The following is an 18,062-nucleotide window of genomic DNA, read 5'->3' as shown; positions in this document are numbered from 1 at the left end:
CAAGCATCCATAAATTCTAATCCATTTTCCAACACATAGCCCATAGCCTTGTATGATATACGTTTTGACTGCTCATCTAATAATTTTTAAATGTCTTGAGAGTTCCTGCTTCTAACACCTTTTCAGTGAGTTTCAGATTCCTACAATCTTCAAATTGGAAATTTATCCCTCAAATCCCTTCTCAGCTTGCTCACCCTTACCTTAAAACAATACCCATAGTTATTGATCCCTTTACTAAGAGGAAAAGTTTTTTCCTATCTACCCTCAGAATTCTGTACACCTCCATAAGACATAGGAGCAGAAATTAGGCCATTCAGCCCATCGAGTCTGCTCTATCAATCATGGCTGATAAGTTTTTTCGACCCCATTCAGCCACTTTCTCCCTGTAATTCTTGATTCCCTTGACAATCAAGAAACTATCTATCTCTGTTTTAAATATACTCAATGACCTGGCCTCCACAGCCTTCTTCAGTAACGAATTGGTCCACAAGTTCACCACTCTTTGGCTGAAGAAGTTTCTCCTTACCTCCATTCTAAAGTGTCCTCCCTTTACTCCAAGCCTGTGCCCTCGAGACCTAATCTCTCTTGCCAGTGAAAACATCTTCCCAACATCTATTCTATTCAGTATTCTGTAAGTTTCAATGAGATCCTCCCCTTGACCAGATGCACTCCCCAACCCCTCAACCTTCTCTGCTCTAAGCAAAATCACATAGCCTATTTAATCTCTCTTCATAGCTGAATTGCTCCAGCCCAGACAACATCATGTGAATCTCTTCTGCAACCTCTCTAGTACATTCTATATTGTGGCAACCAGAACTGCACACAGTACTCAAGCTGTGCCTTAATTAATGTTGTATTCAGCTCAATCATAACTTCCTTGTATTTGTATTTAATATCATGACTAATAATATCAATACCCCACTCACTTGCTTTCTAAACCACCTTACCGACCTGTCTTGCTGCCTTCAAGAATTTGTAGACATGCCACCAAAGTCTCTCATCTTTATAGTTTCTAGCGCCTATCATTCAATGTTTACTTTCATGCGGTTAACCCTCTCAAAATGCATCATGTCACTCTTTCAAGATTAAATTCCATTTGCCACTATTCAGCCCATCTGACGAGCCTATCTATATCATCCTTTGGTCTAAGGCTTTCCTCTTCTATATTTACCACATCAGCAATTTTTGTGTCACCTGCAAACCTACTGATCATACATCCTACAGTTTTGTGTTAGAGTTCATATTTCATTTCATGATGCACATCACCAAACCCACGACAGTTTGGAAAACCTCTGAAATTTTAGGAATAGTTGCATTTCCTCCAGTTATACACCATTGTCACTTGGCATCAGCTCAGTCATTTAAATCATTTGTGGTTTGGGCACCAAATGTCACATGATGGAAAATTGGCAATAAAATGACAAAAGGTAATAGATGTCATTCAAAATGCACATTACCACACACCCTGTGTTGCAGAAAGTCTGTAATACGCCATTCTTTTTATTTGTTGTTTTCAACTTGGCACTGACTAATCAGTGAATCTGTAGAAAATGATTTGACACAAAGATTATACTGAAGATGCATGCAGAGCAAGAGGGTAACTATTATTCTTTAATTCCAGCTATCAATGCAGCTATATTTCAGAAACATTGTTCGATAGAAATAAAGATGACTGATTTTTATTAACTGTTTGACAATTCTGATACTGTTTCATGTTGAAAATGAACATTTTTTTTAATCTTCTTATAAGTGAAGAAAGATGGAATTATTTTAAATTCAATGAAGGAAAACATTATGCGTTGTCATACTGACGATAGCATTCAGTAGAATTGCATTATTAATACCAGACACAAGTGTAATATCAGGAATTATGAGCTGTCAAATAACTTTTATATTGTTATTCCTGATCTGTAGGTTCCATTGAAAGGCAGAAGTCTCAGGAACCAGAGATTTACAGGATGCCAAGATCATTTTATTCTAAACTTTGCAATCGTTGGTTGTCCTTACTTGGTGTAAGTATTTGGTAGAAACTATTCTATGGCACAGCACATGGAGCATTTATGTAACACTTTCAGAATGGATTATATTAAGATTTCCCTTTTATGGTAGACATAAATGCTTGTTTATAATTGGTGTATTTATGTCCCAGAAAAATCTTATGACCATGTAGGTTACCACCTTGTTCAATGGTTGGTGCTTTTTTTTTGCTGAATGTGTCATTTTCACATTTCCCAAAGTTAGCTGTTTTAATCTTCTTCATTATTCATGATTTTGAACAAGTTCTTTAAGCTTTGAATCTGGATTAGTGGTTAACTGTAATCTTTAGTTTACTTCTACAAGATTGTGCACTCTGTCAAAACTTCCAAATGTTTTTCTGAACCATTTTAAAAACTATGCATATTGCATTTGGGAATTGGGTGGTTCATTGGCTTAGCTAGCACCTTTGGGATGTCAGTTTGAATACAGTCCGGATTGGCTTAAAAACGTCCCATGGTTCTTGTCTACAAAGATACTAACTATCTTTTCATAGTCTGCATTGGGCTGACTCAGCAAGTAAATATTTCTAATAATTTTGCAGTTATTACTGATCATTTACACATTATACTCTACATTGGAAATAAAAAATGCAGATTGAGTGACTGCTTTGCAGAACACCTCCAGTCTGTGTGGAAACATGACCCCAAGTGATTCGTTTGGAAGGCTGAATTTGAATGCTGAATGCAGAGTTGAAGATAGGATTTTTGGCATTGTGGAGGAACAGTGGGATCTTGGGGTCCATTTACATACATCCCTCAAAGTTGCCATCCAAGTTGATAGGGTTGTTAAGAAGGCGGATGGTGTTTTGGCTTTCATTAAAAGGGGGAATTGAGCTTATGAGCTGGGAGGCTTTGCTGCAGCTCTATAAAACACTGGTTAGACCCACACTTGGAATTTTGTGTCCACTTCTGGTCGCCGTACTATAGGAAGGATGTAGGTGCTTTAGAAAGGGTGCAGAGGAGATTTACCAGGATGCTGGATTGGAGGGCGTGTCTTATGAATTGGAAGTGCCAGTGTTGGACTGGGGTGGACAACATTAAGAATCACACATCGCCAAGTTATAGACCAACAGGTTTATTTAGAAGCACTAGCTTTCAGAAATGAAGGAGCGGTGCTTTGAAAGCCAGTGCTTCCAAATAAGCCTGTTGGACTATAACCTGGTGTTGTGTGATTTTTAACTTTGTCTTATGAAGAGAGGTTGAATGAGCTTGGGCTTTACACACTGGAGAGAAGAAGGAAGAGAGGTGACTTGATAGAGGTGTGCAAGGTTATGAGAGGCATAGATAGAGTAGATAGGCAGAGACTTTTCCCCAAGGCAGAAATGGTTATCGCAAGGCGTCATAATTTTAAGGTTATTGGAGGAAGGTATGGGGAGATATCAGAGGTAGGTTCTTTATGCAAAGAGTGGTGGGTGTGTGGAATGCACTGCCAGCGATGGTAGTAGAGTCACAGACATTAAGGACATTTAAGCAACTGCTGGACAAGCACATGGATGGAAGTAAATTGAGGCGTGTGAAGGTTGGGTTGATCTTAGATTAAGATACATTCTCGGCACAACATTGTGAGTTGAAGGGACTTACTGTGCTCTACTGTTCTATGTTGTATGCTCTAACCTTCCCGTAGCAGGTCATTTTAACATAAAGTCCCACTTGTATGCCTACTTGTCTGTTCTCTGCATGCTGCAATGCTCCAGTGAAACACAGCGCAAACTGGAGGAACAACATCTCATCTTCAGACTAGGCACTGTACAGTATTTTGGACTTAATATTGAGTTCAACTCTTCAAAGTGTGAACCAACTTCCATTTCTTCACTTTCTTTTAGTTTTACTTGTTACATTCTCTGTCGCCATGTCCTTTATCTCCTGCCCACACTCTCGTGGGACTGTCTGTTCTTTCCAGGCTAGCAGTTAAGACACACCATTGTTCTGCCATTCTCACATTCCAATCACCTAAGCTGAACTATCAACATATTTTCACCACCAGCTCTCTACATCCCTCCCACCCCCACCTCAACTATAATATAAATGCTGCCCCCTCCACACTTCTCTTCATGGATGCTGTCTGACCTGACCTGATCTCCAATTCATTTTAATGGAGGATTTCAAATAATAAATGCTGCAAATTATCCAGTGCCAATATGTCCATTCAGAGCTGTCCACTGTATTCTAGATAGGGATGAGCCAATGTCATGTGTAAACTTACAGGGGTAACTTGGCGAAATAATAAAAGAAGTTGTTAACTGAGTGAGTTCAAGCACTAGCTTAAAGTAAGTTAGTAAGACACATCTGTTTGAAAGATTGGTTTTAGCCCTCAGTTTCAAAATTAATTGCTGATTGCTATCATTGGACAGCCAATGACAGGTTACTCCCTGTCCTCCATCCTACTCTACTCTGAGATCACAAATGGCATCCCAAGAACCTGTATAAACATTTTCTTTGTCCCTCAGCAATCCTGAAATCTGCCACTGTACCTTAGCTAACCAAGTCTGTATCTTTGGTGAAGTGAGTTAGTAAGACACATCTGTTTGAAAAATTGATTTTAGCCCTCAGTTTCAAAATTAATTGCTGATTGCTATCATTTAATTTGCCTGCAGAAAGTAAATTGGCAAACTGCAGGTTTAACATTCAAGTGTTTATCAGATGCAATTTACATGGAGCAGTATAGGAGAGCTCCACTTGTCCACTTTCACCAAAGATACAGAGTTGGTTAGCTAAGGTACAGTGGCAGATTTCAGGATTGCTGAGGGACAAAAGAAATGTTTATACAGGCTCTTGGGATGCCATTTGTGATCTCCGAGTAGAGTAGGCTGGAGGACAGGGGGTAACCTGTCATTTGCTGTCCATTGATGTATTCAGAATTGCAAATTTCTGCCATTGGTTTCTGATCATGCTGATTCTCAAGTCATATCCCTTACTAAGGGTAACCATGAAGTAGCAGGTCATGAAGTGCAGGAGTTACTTCCTCTTATGTTTGAGAGGGAAGGCAGAAAGCGGTGAACCTGTTATCTTCCTGATTCCTCCTGGTCAAGGGTGAGGTGGGAAAGGGACCAGGCAAGGAGGGTCTTTCTGTTCAAATGGCAATCAAAATCCTTCAGTGGGAAATTAATAGACCTCAATCTCTCTGAAGGGAGGCATGTGCACCACATATTTAGGCCACCCAGTAAAAGCTGATGTTCTCCCTGCAGGCTCATGGGAAGCAGGTGGAGCACTGACTTTTTGATTGGGCACCTGAGACTCATAGACGGGCCAATTCTGACAATGTTCCCCTGGTCCCCACATTGTGACGTGCCCACCTGACATACCTCTGGGCAAAATCCTCTTGTTCCTGCAGAGGTGGATTTGGAGATGGGGAGGGCTCATAATTAGGGAGGATGATGGTGGACCCAAATCCACGCCTCTTCACCACCACCTAGAATTCAGTTCTGGGCAGGAAGACCCATTGACATCTTTCTGTCATGTCTCGAAATATGGCCTTTGAACGATCAGGTAAAGACCACTTAACATTCCATTGGAGTCAGCCCAATTGTAAATGGCTGCCAAGGACCAGTGGTAATATTCCTATCCCTGACACAAGAGACCTAGGTCAATCCCAACCCTCTTCAGAGCTGTATAGTAGCATCTCTGAGCAAGTTGCAAAAGAATTGCATACTTTAAAAAAAACAACCCAACTGCAAGTGAGTATGTATTCATTTGGTGTTATCAAAAGCTGCCTTCCTGCAGGTAGTTTGTCATTTTGGGGAGATAGGATACCTCTGTCAAAAGCATTCAGTGCCACTGCATCCTACAACCTAATAATTCTCTCCTTCAACTAATTGGTTACCTTTGTTAGAGATCCTTTGCGATCCTGGGACTCAGGATTCTCTTCTTTTAATAGCCATAGCTGCCTCCAAGCTCCAGCCTCTGATTTGGACTTGCATTCCTGAGGGCTTGGCCCTAAATGAAGGCCTTGTTAATTGTCTGGTTGATTTGTGGGTACTCACCAGTTGTCTATCACCAGCTCTACAGGTGACTGACAAGACACACATCAGCTCAAAGAGAAATTGGCCTTCCACATGGTTGGTTTGGGGCTGTTTGTAATACCAGCAGGAGTCATTATTTCTGGAGCTGCCAGTATTTGGAGGTAGGTTAGTCATGGAAGCCCTGATTGTATTCTGTTAATTCCTCCATTGCCTAGGGATACCATCAATGCTTCCAAAAATGGACACCTCTATTAAATTTGGCCCAATTTCTCCATATGTCCTTACCTATGATGAATATTATCCTTAAGATTTCCACACTTTTGGGAATCACTGACTTCTTGCATCATCACAAAACTGTTCAAGATATGCACCATTTCTCAGTTGCCCAGTGCCATATTCCTATTGTTATCTATGAAAAACCTTGCTTTTTCCTTTTTCACTCTGTTAATCTAGATTTTCCCATTGAAACCTTTTGACATTTTACTGTTTCTGAATGGTAAAATCGTGATAGAATGTTCTATTTCTCAGGAGCAAGAATGGATATTAAGAAATGTGTCAGATACCACCCAGTCATAAATAAAATTAGTGAAAGCAGTTCAGAAATCTGCTTGTCAGCTTGATTCTCTGGGTTACAAAACATTCTCCACAGCACAGCAAGTGTGAAAAATCTAGACAATTTATGTTGTGTACATCAGGATTTCTTTTTGTTTTTAAGTTTGTATGTTTGCTCAATAATTACTTATATGTTCCACTTTGAAGTTGAAGATCGGTTAACAGTCGATGATCTTCTGTGTTAATCTTTCAATATTTAAAAGTGTGACAACACAAAATCTAAATTAGCTGAATGAATATAAAAATACCATTTACCAACAATTCCAGGGTGATGTGTTTGGGATACATGCACATTATTGACTGAAAGGTAAAAAAAAAGACAAAGTTTTCTTTGAATATAGGTTTACATATCTTCAATTTTATTAAAGTGATTCCTAAAAAATGCTTAGTCGGTTCAACTATTTTCATCAAATGTTAATCAAAACAAAATTTGTATTGTGTATTCAATATCTGCAACTTATTGGAATGTCCACATAAATATTAATGATGCTTTTGGAAATATTTCTATGAAATTGTGTGCCAGGATTGCTCTTTAAGTAAAGAATTGAACAGTCAGGTTAAGACATGACATTTTATAGTTGATTTAAGTTTGTTATTTTTCTCATAGGCAATAGTGTCGATTGTAATCATGTTTGTAATTCACTGGATTTATGCTTTAATTAACATTGCTGTGGCATTTTTCATCTACATTTACATTGGACAAATGAGTCCAGGACTTCCTCCTGGTGAGTATATTTTTAAAAACTTTCCATTATTTTATAACATATTACAGATTTAATCATTTCTTACAATTTTATGTTTTCCATGAATATGTGAACAGGAGCAGCCCATTCAACCTTGGGTCAACTCCACCATTCAGTAAGATCAAGACTGATCTGGTTTTGGCCTTACCTTGGCATATCTGCATAGCCCTTAATAACCATCGATTTCTTTATAGGTCAAAAATCTATCTAACTCAATCTTAAACATACTCAATGATATCCACTGCTTTCTGAAGAAAAGAATTTCAAAGACCAACCCCAGTTACGACAAATGCTAGATTTTATTCTGGCTGTAATTGGATCTTTTACATAACTAGAAATATACCATGAAAATAAACATTTCATGATCAGAAATAATGAAGACGATAGTCTTGCACATATCGATATACTTGGAGTCATTTTCCAACTTGACACTCTTGGTGGAAAACTTCACCTGCTGGGAACATATATCAGAACTTCAGAAATGTTCTAATTTTAATGCTTGAAAAATCAATTGCAGACTTAATATGCATTCTTTGGCGTACAATGTTTCTCACTGGGATCTCAAAGTCTCAAGTAACTTTCTCTGTGGTTAGTGTCATAAAATTTATAATGTTGGATTAATGCAGTTAATATAAAATGGTTCAGTGACTAATCTTTTATCACCTTTTTATTTCATCCCTTTCATTTTTCTCCGAATCAATTCAACATGACTTCCAATGAGGTTCATTTGTTCTGTTGAGTATAGTAGGGAAGATATTGTTTCATCAAACTCTGCATGCAAAGAACAAAGAACAATTGTCATTGTTTCTGGCACAAGAACTAGTTTAACTTGTAGAGAATAAAGGATTAAAAGTTGCCACAAATGTGTAATTACTGTTAGAAAATTAACCTGTTAGCTGTAACAGTTAGTTTATGGTGAAAATTCCAGTTCACCATGTTCTATGAAAGAATTACATTAAACTGTAATCACTTCAAATGCTTTTTAAAATGCATTAAAATCTGAATTGCATGACTAATCGCATGCTGCACCTTCTGTCGCTCTGGCCCAGTACCAACTAATGTTTACAAGTGTTGAGGAGAGCAGATTTCTCATTACTCTGAAGTAATTTTGTTTTTTTTTAATGAGACCCTCATGCTGCAAAGGGGGCTTTTCCATTTTGGGATAAAGATGGTACCATCAGGCATTAGCTTACCTTTTGTGTATTTTCCATATCCAGTTACATGAAGAGAGAAACAAAATACTGCATATCCTGGGAATTCGAAATAAACACAGAAAATGCTGGAAATACTCAGATGTCAGAAGCTCTGGAGAATGAAACAATGTTAATTTCAGATCTGTGACACAAATTTCATTTAGACTATTCCAAAAGGTTGCTTTATCAGATAATATGGGTGTATTTTATTTTGTGAAGAAAAGGTCCCATGCTAAACTTTATAAGTTACAACAAGGCTCTGATCGCAGCACTAGATTCATTCATGAAAAAGGTGCTTTGACGTTGTAGCCACTGAGGCATACTTAGCAGGTGTGTTGTAATTAGCTGCATTAGATTGTATTTTAGCTGCATAAACTTGCATTTTTTTTAGTTCAGTAATTTGCAACCATGTATTATTCTACATCTGTCATTGTTGCTCAAACACAAAGTGGTGTAAATATTGCAAACCTGCTCTTTCAGGCACTGTTATGAACCTCTAGATGCAGGGCCTTCAGATATCCCTACAATAGCTTGTATCATTTGTGACAGCACTGCATCAGCTGTTACCACCTGTTTAGAGAAATACAACTGTACCCTTACTGTACCCTTACTGCACTTTGCTTGTAAGTGTCTTTGTGAATGGTTCACGGGAGCCATTAAGCACACATCATTTGAAACATGATGTTAGAGAGGTGTGGTTGAAACTATGTGAATTGTCAGACTTGTAGGACAGCTAGCTAGTGTAGAAAACACAGCAGGCAACAGCCAACTGGAAATTTATGGATCTTCAGAGCTGTAAGAGAGTCAGCTACAAAAAGAAACAACAAAATAAAAGTTAAAAATACATTCTGCAACTTGAATTACGGGGTGCATTATAAAGATTGAGGTGCATTTTTCATCTCCTGTTGTGGGAATGAAAAGCTAGAGAGCCATAGAGATTCACAGCATGGAAGCAGGCTCTTCAGCCCAACTTGCCCAAGCCATCAGTTTTCACCATTAAATTAGTCTCATATAAGAGTCACAGATGTCTACAAGATAGAATTGGATTTTTCCCTCCCAACATTCAGAGTTAAAACTATGGAATTTCAGCAAAAGTAATTTTTGAAAAAAATGCCTGAGCTTATAAAAATTGCATCCCTGCTATGTGCTGGGGGAACTGTGTTAAAAGCACTTGTGCAACTCAGACCTCACTAACAAACAGAAAAGTCAGACAGGAGAGATTTTGCAGGTTTTGAAGACTTATTTTGAGTCCTTTATTCATGTTACTTTGGAACAGCTTTTCTTCAACATGAAGAAGAGAGGGAGAATGTTGATCTGTATGTAATTACACTGAAACATCTAGCTGAATCATGTGAGTTTGAACAACTGAAAGAAGATCTGATCAGAGATAGGATTTTGTGAGTTGCAAGAGATTGAGCTGTAGAGATATGTCACCTGAGAGACAAGAAACTTACTCTCAAAAAATATCAACATGTGCAGAAACTCGAGCATTGTCAGTCATGAGGTAGAGTACAGCAGAACGGATGAGACTTTGCATTTTGCTGAGCTATATTCCAGGCCAAATGAAAACAACTGATTGGAATAAAGAAAAGATATTTGTGGAAAGTCAAAGACTGCAGAGGTCATCTCACGAAGTGAAGGAAAGCCTGATCAGTGTGGGGAAAACAATGATGCAAGAAACTGAATCACTTTGATCCAACAGTTCAGCCAGAAAGAAGCTAAACAAGCCCAGAAAGATGGCTGCTGAAGAGCTACCAGCCAAGGATTTTGATGAATCAGTTTTGCACATACACCATGTTAGCATCATCAGGTCTAAAGGTGGCGAAAGATTTGTGATTGTTAGACTGATGACTGCAGAAGCAAACCACAAGTATCGAGTAGACACTGGTTCTTTCTGGAACACCATGAGCTTTACAGACCTGTGTGGTGGCTCAAAGTGACGACTTGAAATGAAGCTCTTGAAGTTAGGAGTGAGGCTATATAATGGAATGATGCTAATGTCAAGAGAGTCCAAACAAATAAGAGCTGGAAAAGTAACTGACAATTTACATAGCCTGCATTAACAATTTGATAGCAGCAGAAAAGAAAGTCCCTGGAAAACGGAAAGTATGCATGGTTCCAAAGGAACCCAATAAAGTTTTGAAGAACTCTCACTATCCCATGCCAATCATTGGAGCAATTTTGCCACATCTACCAAATGCAAAGGTTGTAAAGAATGGTTAGTCGTAAAGCTGGATGAAAGTGGCAATTTTCAAATTACATCCTTTGGATACTATTTGAGAAATACAGATAGTTGCACATGCCGTTTGGCATTTCCATTGCTCTGGAGAAGCACTGATATAGGAAACATGCAGGAATGAATAAGCTTCCTGGAATAGAAGCTGTTGTGGATGGTCTATTTGTGTGAATACGGAATGGAAGAAGCCATCACATTATCATGATCAGAATCTAGTGTGATTACCCGAGTGTGAGAGAAATAGAGAGAGAGAGAAAGAGAGAGAGAGCTTCCCAGTTGAACATTGACTCTGAAGAAGATAGAGGTAACTGAAAGTGCCCAGAGTTAAGAATATAGGTTATGTACTAACAGCAAAAGGATGTCTCTCAGATCCTGACAAAATTCAAGCAGGCACAGAGATGCAGCAACCATCAGACATGAAAGAAACAATCTGATGGATTTTTAAAAGAAAAATCTTGCCTTATCTATCATCAGGGTGTGAACCTCAATGCACACTCATTGCTAAGGACACAGAACAAGAAACAGAATTCTTTGGAATCAAACAATAATTATGATGATGCCAGTGCTGAGTCCTACAATGTCAATGAAGAAGTCATCCTCCAATGTGATGCCAGTGAGACATGACTTAAAACAACTCTTGGCAAAAGTGAGGACTTCAAATGCTGGAGATCAGAGTCGAGAGTGTGGTGCTGGAACAGCACAGCAGTTCAGGCAGTATCCAAGTCGTGGGATAATCAACGTTTCAGACAAAAGCCCTTCATCAGGAGTGAGACCAAGTTAAAACAACCCTGATACAGCAAGATCGACCAGTTTCATTTGCATCCAAGGTGTTAATGCAGACTAAACACACTACATTGAAAGTGTACCTGGCTATTGTTTTTGCTCGTAAACACTTTAATTGCTAAATGGGTAAGACAAAGTGACAGTGGAGTCTAACCACAAGCACTTCAAAGCTTCTTCCTCAATCTGCTTCTCTCCGTTCCAAAGTCTACAAAAGATGTTACTCCATTCGCAAAGGCATCATCTAGACATGACACGCAATCAAGGGAAACAGATCTATATTCCCGATGTAGAATCACAAGCTGAGGATGCAAAGACTGTGTGAGACCTTCCAGTGACAGCTTGACAAATGTGAAGTACTAGTGTCTTGCTCAAATCAGGAAAACTATATAGCAAGATATAATTCTGCAAATACTGTCGGAAATAGAGGTGGGAGGTTTAGCCTGAAAACAACAATGACACTATTGCTATAAGAGAGTATTTGTAGTTAGTCATACATGGATGAAGTGATAGTCCATGACATATTGTACAAAAGAAATAAAGTTGTTAACTCCAAAGAAATGAGAAAAAAAATGCTGAACTGCATCCTTGCAAGCCATCATGAATATGAGTCTACTCTGACAAAGGCACAAGTGCATAATGAGCCAAGTATGAGAACTGAGATTAAGAACGTAAGAACTAGGAGCCCGCTCCACCACGCTATAAGATCATGGCTAACCTTTTTGTGGACTCATCTCCACTTACCCACATTTTCACCATATCCCTTAACTCCTTTATTTTTCAACGAAGTATCTACCTTAGCTTTAAAAGCAATTGCTGAAGTAGTGTCACCTACTTCCCTGGGCAGGGAATTCTATAGATTAACAACCCTCTGGATGAAGAAGTTCCTTCTCAGTTCAATTCTAAACCTGCTTCCTCTCATCTTGAGGCCATGCCCTCTTGTCCTAGTCTCACCTACCAGTGGAAACATCATGCCTATTTCTATTTTATCAATTCCCTTCATAAGTTTATATGTTTCTATAAAATACTGCCTCGTTCTTCTGAACTCCAATCAATATAATCCCAATCTATTTAGGCTCTGCTCATAAGCCAACCTCCTCAACTCCAGAATCAACCTAGTGAACCTCCTCTGCACCCCCTCCAGTGCCAGTACATCCTTTCTTAAGTAAGGAGACCAAATCTGCAACAATACTCCAGATGTGGCCTCAGCAGCACCTTGTATAGCTGTAACATTACCTCTCCACTTTTAAACTCAAGCCCTTTAGAAATGAAGGACAAAATTCCATTTGCAAAGGACCACTTGAGCTAGTGTAATGCTTGTATCAAATACCAGGTTAAAGAGCTGCATGTGACACCTGACATATAAACAGATCATAGATGAAGCTTTGAGTAGACAGCTTTTCTGTCACAGGAATGAATTATCTTGTCACCATTGAATCAATTTTCTGATTATAGGGAGTTAGACTGATTGATGTCAATGACCACCCATGTGATTGGAATAAGCTTGAAAGCGTACTTCAGTTGCGCACTCCTGACATTGTGATGATTAACAATGTTTTCAATTCACGAGCGAAGACTTTAGTCACTTCATGTAGTATTGGGAAATTCAACACCATGCATCGTCTCTACATTATCCCCAAGTTAAATGGAAAAGTCGAAGTGGCATTGAAAATTCTCAAAGGACTGTAAAGATTTGACAAAATTCAACATAGATGTGTACAAAGCAAGTTTTGAATCCAGGATAATATCTTCTGAACACATGGAAAGTATTCCAAGACAGACAAATGTTATTCCATACCAAAAGTGCTCTATAAGTATTGAAAACAAAACCACTGAAGCCAGAAATAATAATAGGCATGAGTGACAAAACAAAGGTGAAATGACAGAAAGACAAATTTCACTTGAATGAAATGCCAAGTAATTGCTAGAGCTGAGCATTGGAGAGCCAGTCACAGTGCAACGTTCTCAACAACTATTAGCCAATCACACAACTAGGGACTTGTATGGAGCAGTTGTTACCTTGATCGTGCACGATGAACAAGAGTGAGCATCTAGTCTGTAAACTTGCATGTAATTTAGCAAAATAAATCTTTAGAACCTTGAAAGTGTTGTAAATTGCATTTAATCAAACTATGCTTGATTGTAAGCAATTACCAAAGGAGCAAGTAGAAGCTATTGATAAACACTACATTTTATTTTAGTGCTTCTAATTATTAAGGATAATTGTATAGAAGCCAATTGCCTCTCATTAGATGGTGACCTGCAATAAGCAAGCCATGTATTAAGTCACTTTCTTACATCTTTATTCAACCTACATGATTTTCAATAATTTGCTCATGATTGCATCTTCTTGCCAGGGAAAGAAAAATCTAGTATGATTTCAGAATAAATTGTAAGTCGTGAACTTTTGCCTTCTTTAAGAAAATAGATTGTTAACAAACTGAGGCATACTAATAACTGGTTAAGTTTTTGAAGAATTATGCAGATCAGTTAATAACCTTCCTCCATCTCACCTAAAAATACAGTCATTTTTAAATTATAGTATTGTGTTTGAGTTTAGTGTTGGTTAATTTTGTGAAATCCAGCTCTGTGTAGTTTTATTATTCTGTGAGATCCACCATCAACATCATTTACAGATACTTGCAAAATAGACTGCATATTTCCCATTGATTTATATATCAAATTTGAATGTTGTAACACAACCTATGGTACAGATAAAACTTGACTTCAGATTTATTTTGTACTCAAAATAAGTATTGTGATCTTTTAACACTCTGCAGTTGTTATTCTATGCAGAGTTGTCGACATGTTGGTATGTAGGTGGATTGGGAAAGTTGGAATTTTGGGGCAAGCAGGGAACATGAACAACCCAGAAGCAAGTGCAGTGAGTTCGACAGTGGATTTTCAACTGAGTCACATTTGTTATCATTTTGCTTCTTATTACTGATGAGAATACTCTCAACTTCATAATTTATGAGCTTTTAGTTTTTTTCTTAAATCTACTTCTCTGCTACAGTTGTAATTTTGAATGTTTTTCCACAGGCTTAGCGAATAACTTCAACTTTTTACATTGGATTCGGACAGTCTACAGTGAATCAAGGAGGTTTGTAAGAGTTTCATAACAATAACATTGCAGAAATGTGAAAACAAACTATTCAGAACCTTACTCTATTTTGTTGAAAATTATTCACTCATTACTTCATATGTACTCTGCAGTAATCAAGATCTTTGGTTCATTTTCTGCTGATGCTTCACATGAGCTGTTTTTTAGATAGCTTTTGTCAGTGGTGATTTGCATTTCACTTACAAGAGCAGGTTCTTAATCTGTTGTGTATGGAATGAGAAGTAAACTTTGCGGTGTAGATCTTATTCTGACCACATGGTAGCCATCTAGCCAACTGAGCAAACCAGCATCCATTGCAACTTTTGTTACACACAAAATCCTGCAGCAAATTTTATGGCTAAATTTGAAGCTGATATGTAGATTCAAAGAGTTGCATGTGAACAACTGTATCACATTATCATTTTCTTCAAATGGTGCAACAATTTCAATATGCAGTACGATAATTGCATTCCTGAGCATTTTTGCATAGCCAGTTAATTACTTTGCTACCCTGAGACTTCTTATTCTGCTTCTTCCATATGCCAGATAGTACTGTGGAGATGTCAGATGAGAAAATAAATTATACCACAGCTTCATTAAAATACAGGCTGAAATGATAGGAATTAGGATTTAATGTGAAAGTTTCCTGCAGAACTTTCTATTGCAGAGTTTCCCCTACAGAATGCTGTCATTGCATATTTATTTTCTGGTTGAGTCCTTTTGACAGATCACCCTGTTGCTTAATTGAGTTAAAACACAGTGTGATTTTTCCAAGATTAATTCAACAGATGATTCACATTTTTTAACACTATAAATATTGAGTATTTTCCCATTTCTGTTCACAGTGGAAATACTTCCACACTCAAATAGCTGAGGTCTGATACTTGACGGCTACAATTTACAACAAAAAATAATTAAATGTGCTAAAGCCTAAAGTGGAGATTAAAATTATGTTATCAACTAGTATATAGTCCTGATACAAGGTGATAATTTTATTTTCAGTTGGCTGTAATTGGCATTTGCTAGAATATTAATCTATAGTAAAAGTCACTTCCTTGTCCATACTTAAACATTGTGATTTTTATGTCATTACTTAATGTTTCAAACTACACTGTAAACAATTCTAGTGGAAAATCTGTACAATAGATGTAAAAGTGTTCAACAAGGTATGCCCATTCCTTTGAATAGATTTTTAAAAAATTGAGAAACTGCAAATTTTCCAATGTCTATTCTTGTGCACCCTTGGAATACAGAAACAGAAATTTCATCTTTTAGTTGTTTAAGGAAGAAACCAGAATTACAACATTGGTAAGAGCAGTGGGGACACAAAAATGGTTATTGATGGGTAAAAGTGTGACGGAGACAATGGCTCAAATCAAACCAGAAGCATTTTAGGTCCATTATTCTAGAAAGCTCCTTCCCAATAGCAGTTAAACTCTGTGTCTCAATACTGGCAGGTGCTAGGAACTCAAGCAATTTTCCCAAACAGACTCTGTGCACAGGCACACATGTATTCAGATTCTAGGATCAACATCAGTGCTAGTAAGCATGTAAGCATCTTATTAAACCATGTACGGACTTCCTGACCAGGAATCACCAGCAGTCAAATCTCATATTTAAGTGCCCATTTCTGTCAAATTCCAAGTTACCACTTCACAATAATGTCAGATAAAACTCATGCCAGTGTGCACTCACTTTAGATTTTGTTGCTCCCACATAAGTAAGTCTGCTATTTGCACTGTGCTGTGTATTCTAGCATTTAAACCTTGTTGTGGCTGAAAATAGGGAGACTTATTGAATTCAATCTCTGCAAAACTTTTAGAATATCCTTTACTAAATATGAAATTTAACTCTGTCATTTATAATCAGTGCCTGTTATTCATGCTTCATAAAACTGTACATTCTGTCTTAAAGAACGAACAACAGACAAAACTGTAAAATCCTACTTCGCCTATTTACCCCTACATTACAAGATGAAGGCTTTTTGAAAATAATTGCTCTTTAACTGTCAGAACATGTAAATTAATATAAGCACCTGTATGTGTTTATAAAACATAAACCAGTCAGTTGATATCAGGTGTCTGAAAGTTTATTCATAAAGTTATTTTGATCAACAAGAGTAATTAATGCCTTTTAATCATGATTTTCTTTTTGCCGAATGTGTATTGCTGTTTTCAACAAGGAATTAAAATATCTTGTTCCTTGTTTCCATCTTCTTAATTTTGGTCCCCATGAATTTTGAAACTTCAACAAAGGAGAAGGATGACTTGTTTCCAAGCTTCTGCCAATGCCACTTTAAAATGACTATTAACAGGGCCAGGAAAGCAGCTTCTGTGCAACTTGTGCCCAACTTTCCTCTCCCTCTTTTGGATGTTCTGAACTGTCGGTTAAAATTGAGAACTTACTTGCTTGACCATTCCTTTGCTTTGTTATTCTGTTTGTGGCTCCAGGGCAGATTGCTGATCCTGACTCTCAATATTTCAAAATGTGATTGAATTAATTTATACTATGTTTGCATTTATAATCAAGTATTGACTGCAACTTATTTCTTGATTTCAGGAAAGGATCACCACATGAGAAACAGATTATTGTGACACCCTCATTTACAACAGTGGGTATGGCAACAACTCAATTAACCGAAGAGAATGCTGACTTTGCATCCAGAGACCGCTACCATCATTCCTCAGTTATTAGTCGTGAAATTCTCAGCCGTCATTTGAACTGAATCTCAACTCTCTGTTGATTTTCTTCTTTTGTGACTGTCTTTGGTTGGCAGGCCTTAAAGGCTGTGAAAATTCTGTTGTAAAACTTAACTGTGTGTTTACATGAAGTACATTTGCTTTCAAACAACATGAGTAAGAATAGATTCAATAAAATATTAGGGTAGCTACAACATTACTGCAGAGGAATTCAGCTAACTTATATGCAAATTTTTAATAATGGTGAATATATGAATGGTTTTACATGCTTTTTTTAAGCGTTTCCTTAAGTATACATATATTATGGATTAATTCAGGTTTTTGCCAAGATACTTGGAATAACTTTAACAGAAATGCTGACACATTTTTCTACCATCTTTGCCAACCATATTACAAGTAGTAGACGACATAGTGCTGAAGTGGATGCATTACATTAGTTTTGGCAGGATTGCTGGCCACTCCTAATTTTCTGCGTTAAAATTCAGGAGTCAAAAGAAAGCAGATCTTCATTGTCAAGCCTTTTTTTTTAACAAAAATGTTTGGATTCATATTGTGAGTAGGGTTTTAGCAAACTGGTTTTTCTGGCAGTTTGGGTGCAGAGAACCCTTCTTATGGATAAAAATGTCTTTCTCTTTATTCCTTGCACCGAGGCCGAATATTTTCTTTCTTAACCTGAAGCTGCAAGAATATATGATGCCACC

General features: G+C 37.6%; 1 protein-coding gene across 10 annotated transcripts in view; it reads left to right on the top strand.

The window, feature by feature from the left end:
• The window catches only part of slc12a8 (solute carrier family 12 member 8), a 150,869-nt gene extending 133,312 nt beyond the window's left edge, over positions 1–17,557 (top strand). For 8 of the 10 annotated variants that reach the window (XM_087989180.1, XM_087989179.1, XM_087989178.1 and 5 more), the window contains 4 exons: positions 1,915–2,012; positions 7,215–7,332; positions 14,602–14,662; positions 17,222–17,557. In XM_087989180.1, the coding sequence (XP_087845306.1) occupies positions 1,915–2,012; positions 7,215–7,332; positions 14,602–14,662; positions 17,222–17,387 (443 nt within the window). In that variant the 3' untranslated portion in view covers positions 17,388–17,557. Of the gene's footprint in view, positions 1–1,914; positions 2,013–7,214; positions 7,333–7,544; positions 8,537–8,567; positions 14,663–17,221 lie in introns of those variants that run through there. The other 2 variants (XR_015757709.1, XM_087989183.1) reach the window with 2 other exon arrangements.
• Positions 17,558–18,062: the final 505 nt, after the last annotated feature.

The sequence above is a fragment of the Chiloscyllium plagiosum genome, unplaced genomic scaffold (genome assembly GCF_037043375.1).
Source record: "Chiloscyllium plagiosum isolate Xiang-an unplaced genomic scaffold, Cpla_swu_hap1 HiC_scaffold_7, whole genome shotgun sequence".
Taxonomy (NCBI): domain Eukaryota; kingdom Metazoa; phylum Chordata; class Chondrichthyes; order Orectolobiformes; family Hemiscylliidae; genus Chiloscyllium; species Chiloscyllium plagiosum.
This window is presented reverse-complemented; position numbering and strand designations above follow the sequence as displayed.